General features: G+C 40.3%; 1 protein-coding gene across 3 annotated transcripts; it reads left to right on the top strand.

Annotated features, from left to right (window-relative positions):
* Window positions 1-460: 460 nt before the first annotated feature.
* On the top strand, window positions 461-14,935 carry fam114a1 (family with sequence similarity 114 member A1). 3 transcript variants are annotated; one of them, XM_087841775.1, is made up of 13 exons: window positions 461-505; window positions 2,983-3,309; window positions 3,827-3,908; window positions 5,053-5,285; window positions 6,921-7,055; window positions 7,217-7,369; window positions 7,453-7,633; window positions 9,252-9,337; window positions 10,776-10,988; window positions 11,202-11,341; window positions 12,805-12,877; window positions 13,357-13,410; window positions 14,055-14,935. In XM_087841775.1, the coding sequence occupies exons 2-13, from the start codon at window positions 2,989-2,991 to the stop codon at window positions 14,178-14,180; spliced, it is 1,797 nt and encodes a 598-aa protein (XP_087697901.1). In that variant the 5' UTR covers window positions 461-505; window positions 2,983-2,988; the 3' UTR covers window positions 14,181-14,935. The 3 variants fall into 3 exon arrangements, with proteins under 3 accessions (XP_087697901.1, XP_006787324.2, XP_087697900.1); XM_006787261.3 differs by having other exon boundaries at window positions 3,824-3,908; window positions 7,453-7,594; XM_087841774.1 differs by having other exon boundaries at window positions 3,824-3,908.
* The last annotated feature ends 1,995 nt before the right edge of the window (window positions 14,936-16,930 follow it).

Raw genomic sequence — 16,930 nt, 5'->3', positions numbered from 1 at the left:
TGTATATAAATCGTCCTCGTCATCATTAGTTGTACTCATGTTAGTCTGTTTTGTTTTGTTTGTTTTTGTGGGGTTTTGCGTGTAACAGTAGCTGTTGTACGGACTCTCGTTTCACTGAGCTTCAGAATAGAGGTGTTGCTCCTCTAAAGAGCCAGACAAACTGAAATGATTCACTCCTACATAGATGCAACTTCGCTGCTATTTTGACTGGCGTCATTTATTTTATGTCTGGCCTAACTTCAGCGGTCGCATTCTGAAACAGAATGCTATATTGAAACTGTGGTGTAGTTTTCTAATTATTGGAGGAAAAACACACGCACACGTACAGTTTGTTTTTGTGTGCTCTGTAGTTTTTTGCCCGTCTGTGAAGTTGTGTTAGCTTAGCTCATCAGAGTCGCTCCCGAGGCAGAGAACTCTCTTGTCAGCTGTTACTCTTTGGCGCAGTCACAGACCACCGGCCTGCCGACGTGGCGGGGCGGAAGAGCCGCTGGCTGGCACCAAACGGGTGAGCTGCACTGTCACTTTCATAAAAACAAAACTGTCTCCCAGCTTTATAATTTTCCTTTGACTATACAAGCGAAGAACTGCAGTTCAACTTGAGATTAGTCTTTCATAAATTTGCTGCATCGCTTTGTTTTTGTGTGTTTGTGTGTGCTTAGGAAGTGAGAAACATCCATTCATGTTAGCGTGAAAGTAGAGCATAACAGTGCTCTTTGTTGCCTGTCTCTAATACAGCGTTGTCTATGCTGTCACGTTGTATTAATGCTATAAATCGCCCTAAAAAGGCAGGGCAGTCTTTAATACATCCTTACTTAGGTGCTAGCATTATTGAATTATTATTTGTCACGCGCTATATGAGTCAGAGGAAAAGATGTTTATATAATTTATGTCAAAAGTGCAAGATTATTGTTACTGCTCAAAATGCAAAATGAGAATTATGAGACCGTGGTTTCCAGTATCTGTTTAAAGCATTTTTTGTGTGGGTCAAAACATATTTTTCTATTTTGTGAAGGTTTATATATATATATATATATATATATATATATATATATATATATATATATATATATATATATATAAATTATTATTTTTAACCACACCAGCTCTTCTGATTTAAAAAACAAAAAACGTTCTGCACAAGGACCTTTTTCTGGTAGAAAACTCATTTTAACTAATAAAATCACTGAGTGATAGTCATATGCATCTGAGTACAGCAACTGAACACAAGATGGCAACATCGGACATGAAATGACCAGCAGTACTGTCGCTTTAATTTTAGCACAGTTGAGTCCAGTTTTATTTAGTTGTTCACAACAACAATTCCCCTCACGGCACTTTCTACTGCAGCTTTAATGAAAAAAATCAAATTTAAAACCTCACTCACTTATTTACGACACTTGGCAATGGCGGAAAGGAAAAACTCTTTTTTTAATAGGATAAAATCTAGCTTCATTGAGGGACAGCTATCTGCCACCATATGGTGGGAGGTTGAAGGGAACGAGAAGAGGAAAAAAAGGAGAGCATAGCGAGAAAATGTCTCTAATTCCAGGCCAAATAAAATAAATAGTATCCATCGTGTTTATTAGAGAATCGGGATAACTGTTCATTGCTGCAACCGTTTAGAATAAGATAGAAACTCGACTCTTTATTTACAGATTATTTAATGCACACCTGCACCCCAGAATGCTTCAAAGAGAAAATACAAAGACAAACTGCAACTTTAAGATATGGAAATAAATAAGTTAAATAAATAATAAAGGGCTAAAAAGAAAACAAAAATAAGAATAAATGGTACTGCACCTTAAGTAAAAACCAGGGTGAGATAAAAGAGATACCCACTCAAGTGGAGTCCCTTGGGTTGTTGGTGCCACAGTGGCTAAACGTGGATCTCCCATGCACTGAAAATGGTGTGTGTTAAATAATGGTGTCAATCACTAATTCCCAAGCCAAATCTGAGGCACCAGTGCAGACCCGAGACAGGCATGCCTGAGATTATATCTCTCACCTGGCCTGGGCTGAGCTCGGTAAGGAGCAGGTGACCGGTAAGAAGGGGGTCTGGGTATGTCTTCAGGGACTGCTGCATGTGACTGGGAGGGATGGATGGATGGGGTAGAAATCCAAGTTGTCATTTTTTATGATTTTCATTTTTATTTATATATTTAAAAAAAAAAAAAAAAAACTTATTCTACATCACTTTAAACCAGGAATGTCAAACTCCTTTTACATGGGCCACATAAAGCCCATTTTGATCTTAAGTGGGTGGGACCAGAGAAACTAAATAATACCTGTGTAAAATTGCAGCAATGAAGGTGGGTGGTCTTTATCAATAGGAAAATCTGTGAAACTTATGAAAATACAGTCAAAAGTTCAAAATCTATGCACCCCTTTCTAAAGCTGTCCAGGGGACCGGATTCGAGACTTCACCCGGCCAATTGTGGCCCCCGGGCTTTATGTTTGACATCCCTGCTTTAAATGGTCCAGGAGTCTCTATATACCCCAATTTTTTAATTGTTATTGAATACATTATATATTATCAACAAAAGTCCTTTACAACATGTTCAATTGCAAGTACAGTGAGCTGCAGAAAAAAGCTCCCAGTCCTTAAAGCCAGATGTTTTTAGCCCAATCAGACCTCTTGTGACGTATGTGTGGGATACAGACACAGCTTGATTGACTTTTTCCTCAATCCTCTTTGGCACGGAACAGTTTACACAGTTGGTACTCTTAATACTTCATAATTTGAGGAACATTGTTTAGTGTCACTAAAGTTAATCCCAATGAAAAGTCTAATTCACACTAATAATTAAATGCTGTGTGAATGTGCCAGGCCTCAAGAGTTTCACACATGATAAAACATGTAAGAACTGAGTGTTTCCACTTTATGCTTAGATTTGTATAAACAGTGTTTTGGTTTTAGGGAAAGTGCATTTATACGAAAGACACAGATGAGCAGTTTTCCACTAAAAATCCAACTTTTTGCAGATCATCATGTCTCAGGCTGCCTCCTCTGATGCTGACCCCTCCACAGACCCCACCCCTCCACCTGTTCAGCCCCCCGACCCTGTCCCCGGCCTCGGTCAGGATGTACCAGCAGCCGGTACACCCCCTGCAGATCCACTGCAGCCTCTTTTCTCCCCTGAGAGTTTTGATCAGTCCAAAGAGCAGTCGACCACAGAGAACACCACCACCTCTGAGACATTAGAGGGTCAGGCTGACCAACCAGAGTCTCCTGCAGAGAGTCAGGTGACTGAATGTGACCAACCAGTGAGCCTGGAGCCAGACACAGAGGCTGCAGAGGAAGATGTGGAGGTTTGTTTCACAAGCTGAAGTTTGATTTATGTTTCCTTGACACAAAGCGCTGAGAGCAAAATGTCTCATAGATACACTTGCACACAGTTTTAAAGAACTTCAAAGAAACAAGAATTTTGAATATATTTAGGATTTTTATTCAGGAAATTGTATATACAGGCTCAAATATATACATACAATCACTGAAATCTTTAAATAAGTGACACTGAAGGTGTTACACTGTCTTTTAACTTGACAAAGCCAAAGCCTATTAACTTCTCGTTAGTTATTTTGATTGATGAAAACTGCTAGTTTCTCTGTTTTCATGATACATGAATTTCCTTAAAGCTAAGATCCAGCCTTTCTATGTATAATACAGCTTCATATTGACATTTTGAAATATGTAATAATAAACAAGCAATTATGATATGTATTTAGAGATTTGTGATTGTCATTTGTTTTGTACTTTCACACATATTATAGACCAAACAGTTAACAGTTTTATTCGTTTCCTATGATGGATATTTGCTCACAGAAGTCAGTCCTGGACAAAGAAAAAGGTTGGGGAGCTTGGAGTTCATGGGGAAAATCTCTTCTGACCACTGCCACCTCCACAGTGGGTATGTCCCAGGTTTTTCTCATCCAATTCTTTTCTTCACATTTACACCCATTTCACTCACCACCAGTCCCTCCCTGAGCTGGTTCTGCCAGAGGTTTCGTCCTGTTAAAGGGGAGTTTTTCCTTTCCACTGTTGCCAAAGTGCTTGCCCATAGGGTCATCTGATTGTTTCTCTGTATTATTGTTGGGTCTTTATCTTACAATATTAAGCGCATTGTGGCCTTGTGATTTGGTGCTGTATGAATAGAATTGAATTGAACTGAATTACACTTCACCCTGTGATTGGCCAGTTGTGCATAACTGTGGCACAATCTGATATCCCCATGTTGGTGTTGTTCTTGCGTCACCATAATAATCTTGGTTCAGGGTCAACATTGGAACTGACCAGTGATGTTGTGTGAGCATACAGTTAGCATTAACTGAGAAGGTAGCTAATGCTATTGAAAGCTATTACTAGCAAACTAACATGAGTTAAATTTGGCTAACAAAAACCTAACTCCATAGTAAATTTATTATATTGTATAAATAATAAAGAAAGCACTTGCAGTGCTTACTATTTATTCCAGGAGGGTGTTTTATAAAAACAGAGCTATTTGTTTTCTTTTTCCCCTCCATTGCACAGCTGTGACATCACAGCGACATGACTGGTCAGTTGCACAAATGACGATGCACAAGCACCAACACAGGAATGTCAAATACACCATTACTATGAAAGGACCCCCCACCCAAATCTGTACACGATTTGTGGTGCAACAATGTTTTCCAAGATGCACAATTTGAAAATACACACTGTCATCACATAAACACTTTAACAATATCTATATGTGTATTTGCTCATGTGTAGCGATTCAGAAATCGCTGGTACGGTATTTCTGCAGTAGCAGGGACCTGATAGCAAGGTGATAGTAACAGAGAAGCACAAAGTCCTTCCATAAACAAGTGAAGAAACGTTTTTTCGCTTGTCTTACTTCTGCCATCATTCTGGCGGTTTCAAAATTGGCTCATAGATTTCAGCCAGGATTATTATAGGACCATGTGTTTTTATATATGTAATGAGAAATGTTGCTGGCAAGCAGGAGAAATAGACCATCAATGTCTACTTCTCCTCAGTATGTGAGTCTTTAATTTGCTGCTTTCTGTGTGCAGGTCAAAGCCTGACCTCAGTAAAGGTGAAGGCAGGAGAGGCACTTCGTCTCCATAGAACCTCAGTTGGAGAGGAGGCACAGGAAGAGGAGGAGAGAGCGGAGGAGAAGACAGAAGGAGGAGTCGAAAGCAGAGAGATTGACCTGTCTAACTCCGGGGAGTCGTCTTCTCCTACTGCAGCCACAGCTTCTAGCAGGGGCGTTTTCTCTACAATCACACATGCCGTACAAAACACTGTGAGTGAACACGCATACACGCACAGAGAGACACACAAAAGGTATCCATCTGATGAAGTTTCCAAACCATGTCACGAAAGAGTGTTAGTGACGATTAAATCATACATTTCACCAGGCAGTCATGTACTCAGATATGAAGAGTTGTCTCGTTTTCTTAGTGCCCATAATGCCGCCTCGACAGTCTGCTGCCATGTGGTCTTAGGGCGCTCTCTTTTGCACTTTGGTGTCCACAGCAGAGCTGTCTGTGTGATGGAGTTGTGCTTGTTTCTGATGATGTGCTTTCCTGAATGTTTGGAGGTCGTTCAGTTTAATCAGAAGACCCACAGCAGTCTCCTGAGACTTTTAGACTTAGTGAGAGTTTTTTATGGTCGCCCTCAGTCGTTCTCCTTCCTCCTGGCAAAATTTTTAAATATTTAGATTTCAGGTTCTCTTTGTCTCTCTCAGGATAAGTCAGTGATCAGTATAATGCACTAGTGGTGTCACAGTTTTGCTCCTAACGTATAAGCATATAAAACTGCTGCTGAATTGCAAACATAATTGAAAAGCTTCTCTATTAACCCTGAATGCTACAGTATTAGCAGACAAGTAGATGCAAATAGAAGTAAGTACTCTGAAAGTGGGGCTTACTTAATCTACAAAATCAGGTTAATCCAAAATAAACTGTTTAATAGGATGTCTCAAAATATAAGTGAGATTTTAAAAAGAATGAACTCTACAGAGCTTAACCTATTTAATTAGTTAACCCTTTAACTAATTTAGCCTATAGAGTTACAGCAGACACAGCACAGCTCTATTATAGCCTCAGATTGGTGAGAGTGCTTGACTGTGATGACTTCAGACAGCGTCCACGCTGCAGAAGACAGTCCTTGATTTACTGATCCTCCTCTGGACGTCGCTGCCAGCTCCTCTCCTCTCCTTCCCTGCGGCGTTCCTCAATCTGTGTTCGATGGCAAGCCAAGGTCGATAGAAAAGTCGAGCTCCTTCAGTGCTGTGAACGATTTATTTATTTGTGTTACGTATTAAGTACCTTAATTCACAGTTTTAGTAAGCTGAAATATTTCTCATTAACACATGCCTCTCGATTTCCTGCTGTATGAAGGAACGGAGTTAAAGTTAAAGACATCATCTGTGCATAGAAAATCAGACTGGAAGCAGTTGTGAGCTGTTATGGATTGTAAGCAATGATCTCTTGATTTTTGGCAGAAGGCTGCAGTTTTAAAATTACAGTCCTACTTAAATATTTTGCAAAAACATTCACTTAATTTTTCCCCCTTTGTTCCTGACTGAACTGACTGAGATTTAAAGGGTTAATTAATTCATGACACATTTAATTAGTTAACAATGTATTTATTTCATTCATTTTGGCACTCATGGACCTCAATAAACCAAGAGCAAGCTCATATTTTTTTTAACTGAATTCATTTAGTTTTCAGTATGCAAACTTTCAGTATGATATTATTTAAATTACAACATTTTATAAAAGTGTGCTATCTAAATTTACAATTTTGTTGGTCAATCCTATTTTGTTTTTTTGTTTTTTTTATTGTTTTCTTTAACAGGCTACTGTCGTTTTCTGAAATGCCTTTCCCCTCCCACCCTCCCATCGCTCTGCATCTGTCTCTCTGTGTCTCTCAGGGTAAGTCAGTGATCAGTGGAGGCTTGGATGCCTTGGAGTTCATTGGAAAGAAGACCATGACTGTTCTTGCAGAGAGTGACCCGGGTTTTAAAAAGACCAAAACTCTGATGCAGAAGACCGCGTCACTTAGTCAGGCATGCAACTGACCATTTCATCTCATCTTGTCAGATAAGAAATGAATCTGAAACTGGTGTGTGTGTGCGTGTGTGTGTGTGCGTGCGTGTACTTTGGTGAGGTGTAATTGCTTTAAATTGGTAGCTCTGTTTTTTCTGATTTTTTTTTTTTCTTTTTTCAGATGTTGAAGGAAGCCAAGGAGAAGGAGCGGGCCCGTCTGAGTAACCAGCCTATCAGTGCTCCCACAGCTCACTACGGTATTCTTTTTGATGACTACCAGGGCTTGTCACACCTGGAGGCCCTGGAGATTCTGTCCAATGAGAGTGAAGCAAAGGTAAGGCGCGAGTGTCAGGAATACAGAAAGCGCTTCAGAAACACTGCCTGTTTCAAGCGGTTTACCTGCAGCTGTGATTTTAGGTTCAAGCCTTCCTTTCCTCCCTGACCGAAGAGGAGCAGGAGGAGGTGAAGAACGAGCTGATTTACATCAAGGAGATTTTCATCAAGCAAGAGGAAGAGGAGGATGTGGAGACAGAAGGAGGAGGACAGACGAAGGATAACGGTGATCTTAGTTCCCAATTACACTGTTCTACCCCCTTATGTGAGTGACCCAGATCGACTGCTAGACCTGCTGTAGGTGGAGGTGGTCCCTTAGCGCTGACCCAGGATCAGGTGGCTTTGACAGACTTGGGGACTCCTGATAATGTGGGATCAGAGGCACCTGGATGGGAAATGATAACCCAAACTGTTAGAAACAGGGTTTGGTGTTGAACACACTCATGACTGCGCTTATCTCTGATGCTGGCTGTGGGCAGCCTGCTGTTGTTCCTCAGGAAGCTTTAGCTCACTTATTTTAGTTTTAATCTTTTCAAAGTTTGTGCAGTTGTGCAGAAAGTTAGTTTGTGCAGATTCAAAGAGTGCTTTTTAAAAGCGTGCTCCATCAATTTCAGACACAAAGACAAATGCTGTGGTATTTGGTTGCTGTTTAAAGCCGTTTAAACAGCCTTCTCCAATTTCAGCAACATTGCAGGAAAAAAGTGAGGCAATGACTTTGTTTCTTATCAGGCAACAAACTTATGAAAAATGGCCTGAGTACCCCTCCTTCTCCTGTTACTGATACAGGATGATCTTTTAGCATCTTATAACAAGATGAAAGACACTGCCTGGCTTCAGTGAAAACGTGACCAGACTAACTGCGTTGTCATCCTTGAGTCAGGCCCTGTCAGCACACAAAAATATGTTCTTTTCTTTGTTTATATGGGGGTCATCTAAACTCCACGAAAAAAAAAAAAAAGAAAATCTGGACCTTTTCCTCATAAACTAGCATTCCTTTGCTTGAACTCTCTTGTTCTGACCCAGTTCAGCCTCTAATAATATTGCATTAATATCATCACTGGTCACTGGTACAGGTAACCTAACCTGACAAGTAGGTCTACCTAGGGTTATGATCAGCCACCCTTTTGATCCCAAACGTCTTATTATCTGACCTGACATTTTTGTTTTATTCACTCTCTTATGACTCTGACAAGTCACATCAATCTGTGATATTATGTCATAATTAGAGTTCAAGAATCCAAATTTTCACTTAAACATCTGCTTCATGTCAAATAATCGTATATGCTCTGCATCCTAGAACTTACCCAAATTATATTTCCTCTTCCTAAAAGCCCTGAAAACCTTAGATCCTTACGGGAATCAGCGATGACGGTGACTGTTCCTAATCTGCTAAAGAAGTAGAAAATGTTCTACTGGAGTGAAACTGTGTCAGTGTGATGCCAAGTTTTGGTCTCGTAACATCTCACCACTTTACATTTTAAAGGGTTTGTGAGAGGCACCTTCAGGGGATGTCATGGAGGTGCACAGCTCCAAGCAGGCAGGCGCCCTTTTGTTCGGAGGGTTGAACAAGATGCCTGATCCGGCGTTTGGTGTTCAGGGGCCACCGACACATTTGCAGACTCAAGAAAAGCCAACAGAAACAATCCATAAGATCCAGACACCGAATCTGCATGTTTTACAATTCCAGCTGTAATTTATACACAGGAGTTTGAATTACGTTGGCATGACAACAAGAATATACGCTTCGTGATCTCAGCATGGAGTAAATCGAATGATTCCTGACATGTGGTGTAAATGCATGTAGCATCACACTTTAACACGTGCTTTGTGTATTTAAGTAAACTGACACGAGGTGGTGCATGCCTTTTGTGTATTTTCATCAGCTGCTGACGGCGAGGAGTTTGTGAGTGTTCTCACCGAGCTGCTCTTTGAACTTCATGTTGCCGCCACGCCGGACAAACTCAACAAGGTGACTCACTCACACAGTTACCAGTAGTTTTCATCCATCTATCTATCTAGCTATCTAGCTATCTAGCTAGCTATCTAACTAGCTAGATAGCTATCAATTTTAAATGAACTGTCTTTTCTGTAAATTGTACAGTTTAATAATAAATACAATCTTTTATATTTTTTATTGGCAACACCGGTTGTTAAGTTACTGACACTTCCTACTTTACATCAGCACCATCAGTGGGTGAAGCGCCTTTTTGCCTTCTGGTAGATTGTCTGTAACGGGCCTTTAAATCACAGACTGTGTATAAAATACAGACCTTAGTTGTGTGCCTGAAAAGCGAAGCCAGTGTTGAATTGCCTAAAACCTGTATTTCCTCTAATGTCCAGAAGGAGGCGGCGACTCTGGTTTCAAAAAGAGGTCTGATTGTACAGAAGTCTAGAAAGTAGCCAGTATACTGTCTGTGCTCTGAATGTCATATCATTCTGCATTATATGGACAAAGGTATTGAGCCACATCATTTATGAATCCAGGTGTTTTCAGTCTCGTGGCCACAGGTATATAAAGGCAGCCTGCCTTTACAAACATTTGTGAAAGAGTGGGTTGTTCTAAAGAGCTCACTGAATTTGAAGGTGGCACTGTGATAGAGAAATGCCAGTGTTGCAACTCTGATTCAGCTGTTGCAACAAGTCAACTGTAAGTGGTGTTACTGCAAAGCAGAAGCATTTAGGAATCACCGCAAGTCACGTAACGTCACAGCACAGGATTGCCGAGTGCTGAGGCACATAGTGCTCTGCTGACTGAGTAACTGCAGGGTTTCGACATCAGCACAAAAACTGTGCGCCCGGTGCTTCATGACTCGGGTTTCTGTGGCTGAGAAGCAGCACGCAAGCAATACATCATCAATCTGGCTTTGGCGAGTGCCACATGAACACCACCTGCCTGACCGAATCGTGCCTGCTCTAAAGTTTGATGGAGAAGGGTTGTTGTTTTTTTTCTGGGTTGTCATAAACGCTCCTGTAGGTGTAATGCACAGATGATTCTGATTTGGAAAGAAAATCTTTGATTTTTCTTCTGTAAAGCTGTGTTATGAGTATTAGTTTATGCCTCATTTTATTATGAAATTGTGTTGAAATCATGCATTTCAAATTCCATAGTGTAGTTTAGTACCAGGAATATTCCAACAACCACCAATCATTCTTCCTAAAAACGCTCCACAAAGCTACAAAAATACACATCTTTGCATCTACACTCAACATACTAACTCTGCATCCTGCTGCAAAGCTAATTTAAAAGTTATCAGCCCCTAAAGCCATCCTGCATAATCACATTCACATATATAAAAACCAATATTAGCATATATCCACATGTATATGCATCTAATTAGCATACATCAGGATCAGGGTGGGAATGTGTCTTCATGCAGACCTGATGAGTGGTAATTATGCATCTCCAGGCTCGAATGAGGGCCCATGATTGGGTGAGCAAGGTGGAACAACCTGTCACTACAGAGACAGTTGGCAGGGAAACGCAGGACCAGCCAGGAGGAGAGGAGAACAAAAAGGAAGAGAAGAAGAAAGACGGAGAAGAGCTGGGGGAGAAGAAGGGTGAGGAGGAGGAGATGAAGGGAGGAGAAGAGCCAAAGGAGAGCGACCCCATATCTGTAGAGGTGACGTCTCATCTGCACTGTTATGACTTCTGCTTTGAAGTTTAAATTCGGTCACCTTTTCTTCCTGCTGTCACTGCCTTATTTGATTTGAATCACTTATTCTGTGTGTGTGTGTGTGTGTGTGTGTGTGTGTGTGTGTGTGTGTGTGTGTGTGTGTGTGTGTGTGTGTGTGTGTGTGTGTGTGTGTACGTACACTCACCTTCCTCTCATCAGGCTATCTACCTGTCATCGGTCAGCAGTCTGGCAGAAGTGACGGCTCGCAGCATCGAGCAGCTCCACAAGGTGGCGGAGCTCATCCTCCACGGCCAGGAGCAAGAGAAACCAGCCAGAGACCAGTCACACGTCCTCACCAGGTGTGTGTGTGAATGTATACTTGTATTACACACATACATTATGGGAACTTCCTTCTGTGGGTATCCCCTTGACAGGTTCAAGGTTATGGTACGGGTTAGGGTAAGCCTCCAGGAGATCAGTATAAGCTGTTGTTATGTCTTTGCTAAGGGAAATAATGGAAATGTTTGGGATTTGACATTTGTGATTGTTGAGGTTAGGTTCACAAGCAAAGAAGACTGAAACAGTCGCATACACTGCCTGGCCAAAAGACAAGTCACCACCTGGATTTAACTAGGCAAATACATAAGAGCTTATCATTTCTTAGACAACCGTGTCAGCTGTTACTGCGTTTCACTGAAATTATTGGCCTGTGTCAAGCAAAGAAAACAACTAAGGAGATTGTTGGAACTGCTAAAATTAGAATGAAATGATAAAAAATCAGCAGTGGAAATGTTTTATTGTGCATGTAAGAGCCTTTCCACACACACAGTGCGAGAACAGCTCAAGTGATTGGGACTAAACAGCTGTGTAGCCTTAAGAAAGCCACTTATCAGTGAGGCTAATCAGGAAAAAGGCTTCAGTATGTTCGGGAGCATAAAGATTGGAGTAAATGAAAAAAGGGTCATGTGGTCTAATGAGTTCAGATTTACTCTGTTCCAGAGTGATGGGTGCATCAGGGCAAGAAGAGAGGCGGGTGAAGTGATGCATTCATCGTGTCAGGTTTCTGCTGTACAAGCCTGTGGGGGCAGTGTTACGATCTGGGATTGGTTCAGAAATTGAGGTCAGCTTACTACCTGAAAATACTGAATGACCAGGTTTTTCCTTTAATAAATGTTTTCTTCCAATGTGGTTGGGTTGGATTCATCAGGCTCAAATTATAAAAGAGTGGTTCAGGGAGTTCAGGGAATAGGAGACGTCATTTTCACGTGGATTAGACGCAACAGACTCCAGACATTAACCCCACTGGGATGTGTTGGAGATAACTTAACAATCCAACACGCTCATCATCAACACAAGATGTTGGTCAAAAATGATCAAAATAAATGTTGCACAGTTCACGTGTGCATAAGCTTATGAAAAACTTGTGCTGTTATCAAAGCTAAAGTCGGTCCAGTTAGGGGGTCTGATTTTCCTTTTTTGTCGGCCCTGTACTAGGGCAGATGCTGCAGCTTGGGGAAGGCTTTGATAAGGATCTGTTGTACCAGGATCAGTTGGGTGAATCCCCCTGGTACCAAGGAGAGAGGAGGATAGAGAGCAAAGGGGATTGAGGGGCACTGAAATAAGAACAGTTGGCATTAGGTCTACAATTAAAGAGCTAGCAAAATCAATAGGTCTTGACTAAATGTGAAGAAATAATCCATTTGCACATAATGTGTGTCTGCATGTCTGTGTGTGTGTATCTGTGAGGTAGAGAGGTCAAGGAAGAGATAGTATCACTACTCCAAGGAGTGATGCATGCTCAAATCCACTCTTCTTTCTGCAGGTTGACATGTGCCATGTGTAAGGAGGTGGAGTGTTTGGCCAAGAAGTTCTCTGATACGCTGCTCGATGTTGGGGTAGGTGAGAGTGTGTTTGCATGTGGGTGTGTGAACATTAGGGATGATTGTGACTATTCTAATAATGTTTGCTATTGTCAAAAAGTATCCATTGGGGTTTAACTTTAGTTCAGTTGGGGACTATTTTAAGTTGTATGAACACACACGGGGTGCTCTAATGAGTATTTATGCCAACAGAGCAGTCTAAATAGAGCTGACTCATAATAAATACAGTGGTTGTATTCGTTGTAGTAAAACATTGCACCCACTACAACAACGTGACTCACTGACAGCAGAGCTGTTTAGATGTAGCAGGAGATATATCAGACAGCTGATGTGTGAGTATTTGTTTGTTGGATCAAGTCACTGTTTCTTTTGTTTGTTTGGGTTTTTTTCATTTTTTCTGCTGACAGTAGTAAAATAATTTTTGATCTTTGTCTTTGCACTTGTGTTTTTCTGCTTTTATTGATCTCACGAGTGTCACTGCCTCTCTTTTTTAGGGCCAGAGGAAAGCAGAAGAGCTGAACCCACTGGTAGAGAGTGTGCTGCTAGAGGTGAGATTTTTTTACTTTGAACATCGTGAATAAAAATAAAAATGGATAAAATTAATGATGTAGCAGTCTCATGATGACTGACAGATAAATGATCAGGATCATCATCACTAATGCAATGGGAACTGAGTTTTAAGAGGCCCTCAGACGAGATTCACACAGCGTTTAAAGACAACATTTTTCAGAATGCTTTTTTTTATACAAATTGCATCTCTAGAAACAAATCTTTCCTCATTTTTATTGTTATATCTCTGTGACAGCGATGCCAGGAGGCATTGTTTTCTTGTGAGCACAGCACCTGTTTAATGCCTCGAGGAATTTCTGGATGACCAGAAACATCCAGAGCTGTGCACACAAACTGTGCACATGTAGCATTGTTATATTCCATCCATCCCCATCATGGATTATTCTCACTACCAGTGTCTAGCTAGAGGATTTACAGCTGTTGGAGCAGAATAGCAAGAGAACAGTTTCTGTCCCCAAGCCATCAGTCTTTGAAACTCTCAATTATATACATATATGTATATATACATATATGTATATATACATATATGTATATATACATATATATTGTTCAGCACTATGCTACATCTACTGATGATGACTGTGACATGTGATGAAAATGATGGGTTGTTTCCTATCCGCAGGGCTCCAACAGCACCAACTACATCCAGAATGCATTTCAGCTGCTGCTGCCCATCCTGCAGATCTCCCACATCCAGAGCCAACACTGCCGACCCGCCACAGAGGTCGCAGCACAGATTCAGCATTAACACTGCCTGTGCAACCGCCTGCCAGTGTGTCTATTGTTGTACAGTAAAGTATAGAGAATAGAGTTACCAGAACAAGTGCTTTAATCTACACTAAGTGCCAAATAGTAACAGAACACAGAGAATATCATCAGGAAGATACCAGTTTAACTGACACACGTAGTGGTAGCTCGCATACGCTTTGTTTGTGTGTTTGTGCCACGTTGTGTCTCTGAATGTTACTTTGCCTGTTTTGCCGTTGATGTTTTGCTTTAAGAAACCAAAATGACGTCCACGCCTCAAAACCAAAAACCAGAATATTACTGATTGTACTGATCCAACTCTACATTATTGTACATTGAGCTTTCTTTGCACAACGGAAAAAAACATTGACTAACACTAGTAGAGTGTCTGTTGTGTTGACTGTTTAATTGCAGGTTAAGATAAAATACCAGCGTCAGTGATTATATATAGTAATATCATACTTATTTTGTTTTCTGTGTTAAATTATATGAAACAACACTACCTTATGTTTTATTTCCATCTTTTGTTGTGGACATTACTAATGTGATGTCGGTTAATTAATTTCTGTTTACGTCTTGTTGTTGGACTGAATTAGATGAGCGATACCACTGTCTACACTAAAAGTGAAACCACAGCCTTTTGAAGGGAATCGGCTAGTTTGGCTACACCAAAACCAAACCGTGTGAAATACAGCAACAAAATAACAATAAAACATTTAATTACCCCAGTAAAACAAAAACTGTCTGTTTTTGGGGGGGGGGGGGGGGGGGGTTATTAATTCAAACCTGCAATAACTGATTTTAGAGACATTTTTTGTGGAAGCAAATAGTGAACACTTGTGTTATGTATCACCTTTTAAACACTATCATTCATTTAGTGAATTTTGACTCTCTTTAAACTCTGATTTTGGCTTTTGCTAAATCCTAAAGGGGACATTGAGCTCTTTAGCTGGAATTACTCCATCATGTGCATCTGTTTGTTGCTAAACAATGAGCTAACTCATTGTTCACTCACTTTAAAGGTTATTGAAACACAATAGGTAGATGTGGATTGTATAACTCGCACACAGCAATCTTTGCTGAAACTGAGTGTAACTTCTGATTCTTTGGTTATAAATATGCATTAAAACTGCCTCACTCTGCAAAACTGTTGGTATAAGGGTCAATTTATCTCAAATTATTGTGGGCCATCTGCTCGACCAGCTCCAGTCTGCATTCAAATTTAAAGATACAACATTGTGCAATATTTATTTGTATGTACAAGAAAAAATCAGTATTTGTTGCATTTTTGTATATTTCAAAATTAAACATCATTATTAGACTCATCCAGTGGGTCTTGAAAATAGAAAATATGCATATACTTTACAAGATAATTTACTTACATCTGGAAGCTCCTGAAATTTGTTCTTTCATATTAAATAATGAGCTGATGTCTCTAGTGTGCAACTTGTTGTGTTTGCTCAATGCACCCAGACATTTTTAAGCATTGTTTCCAAATTACAGACCCTGATTCTATCTTATGGAGAAAGAAAGATCAGAGAAAGTTTTAGGCTTTTATCTTGGACATTTTTCAGATATTCATGTTGAAACATTGCCTCAGAAAAGAAAAACAAAACATGTCCAAAAAAGTATTTGATACACGAGCCTGAAACTTCACAGCTAGATTATAGTCATCCAAGTTTTAAACCATTAGATTTTCAAGCAATACACAGGTGGTTGAGCAGAAAATGATCTAAAAATGTGATGAGCGATATGAGGTGGAATAACCCATAAGTTAAAATATTTTTCATGTCTCCCTCTGACACCCTCCATCATTTTAAACATGTTGAGTGAGAATGTGTTTTGCATAAAGATTTTAAAAAATAAGAGCTACAAACTGTATCTTGATAGGTGGAAATTGTTACGCCATAAAAGTAAAAGAGTAGCGATTGGGTTTAATAATTCTGAAAATGTGCTGCAAATACAGATGTTTTCCAGATGGTTGAGTACCACTGACTGCAAAAAGACACAGTAAGACATGAGCCTTGCAGGTGCTGCTATCTGGAGTTAGTTACTTCCTGGCAGAGCGAGCCTGGCTCCTTTAATGTTTTTATGGTGAAATAAAACCAGGTGGTTACTCGCGTTCGACCTGCTGTACACTTTGTGTGATTCCACTTTAAACACCCCAAAGACAGCCTTACATGCACACATAGGTTACATGTTTTTACTCCAGAACAAAGCCTTCGATCGTGCGTTCCAACATTCAAAAATGTATACCACGTCGGTTTCATCTCACACATCACCGCAGAGATGTGTCAGATGTGTTGCATCTCAACTATGCTGTACATTTTTCTCCTGCTTCTGAACCGCCGTCTCTACAGAATTTGAGATGAATTACTTTATAGCGCTTAGCCAACAGTTACCTCGATCTCTGAAGGATAAATATTTCTCTCCCTCTGCTTCTTCTTCAGTTTTAGAGATACATGGATGCTGGCAAGGAAAGCTATTAAGCAAACAAGATATTAGTCAGTGCTGTCAAAATGTTTTGGCTCCTTTCAGCTATAACCAGACGGGGTAAGGCTGTTTATCAGCCATGCATCTGACTCAGAATACAAAACAATTTAGTTCTTTCAGGGTGAAAAATGTTCGAAGGCCAATCCATTTATTTAACTTTTGATAGTTTAATAATGTGTAGAGACTGTCCTCTAATAAAGTGCTAACATAGACAAAGCTTCAGAGATGACATGCTGAAAATAAGTTCACAAGCACATG

The sequence above is a fragment of the Neolamprologus brichardi genome, chromosome 6, assembly GCF_056152115.1.
Source record: "Neolamprologus brichardi isolate AB-2024 chromosome 6, ASM5615211v1, whole genome shotgun sequence".
Lineage (NCBI taxonomy): Eukaryota > Metazoa > Chordata > Actinopteri > Cichliformes > Cichlidae > Neolamprologus > Neolamprologus brichardi.
This window is presented reverse-complemented; position numbering and strand designations above follow the sequence as displayed.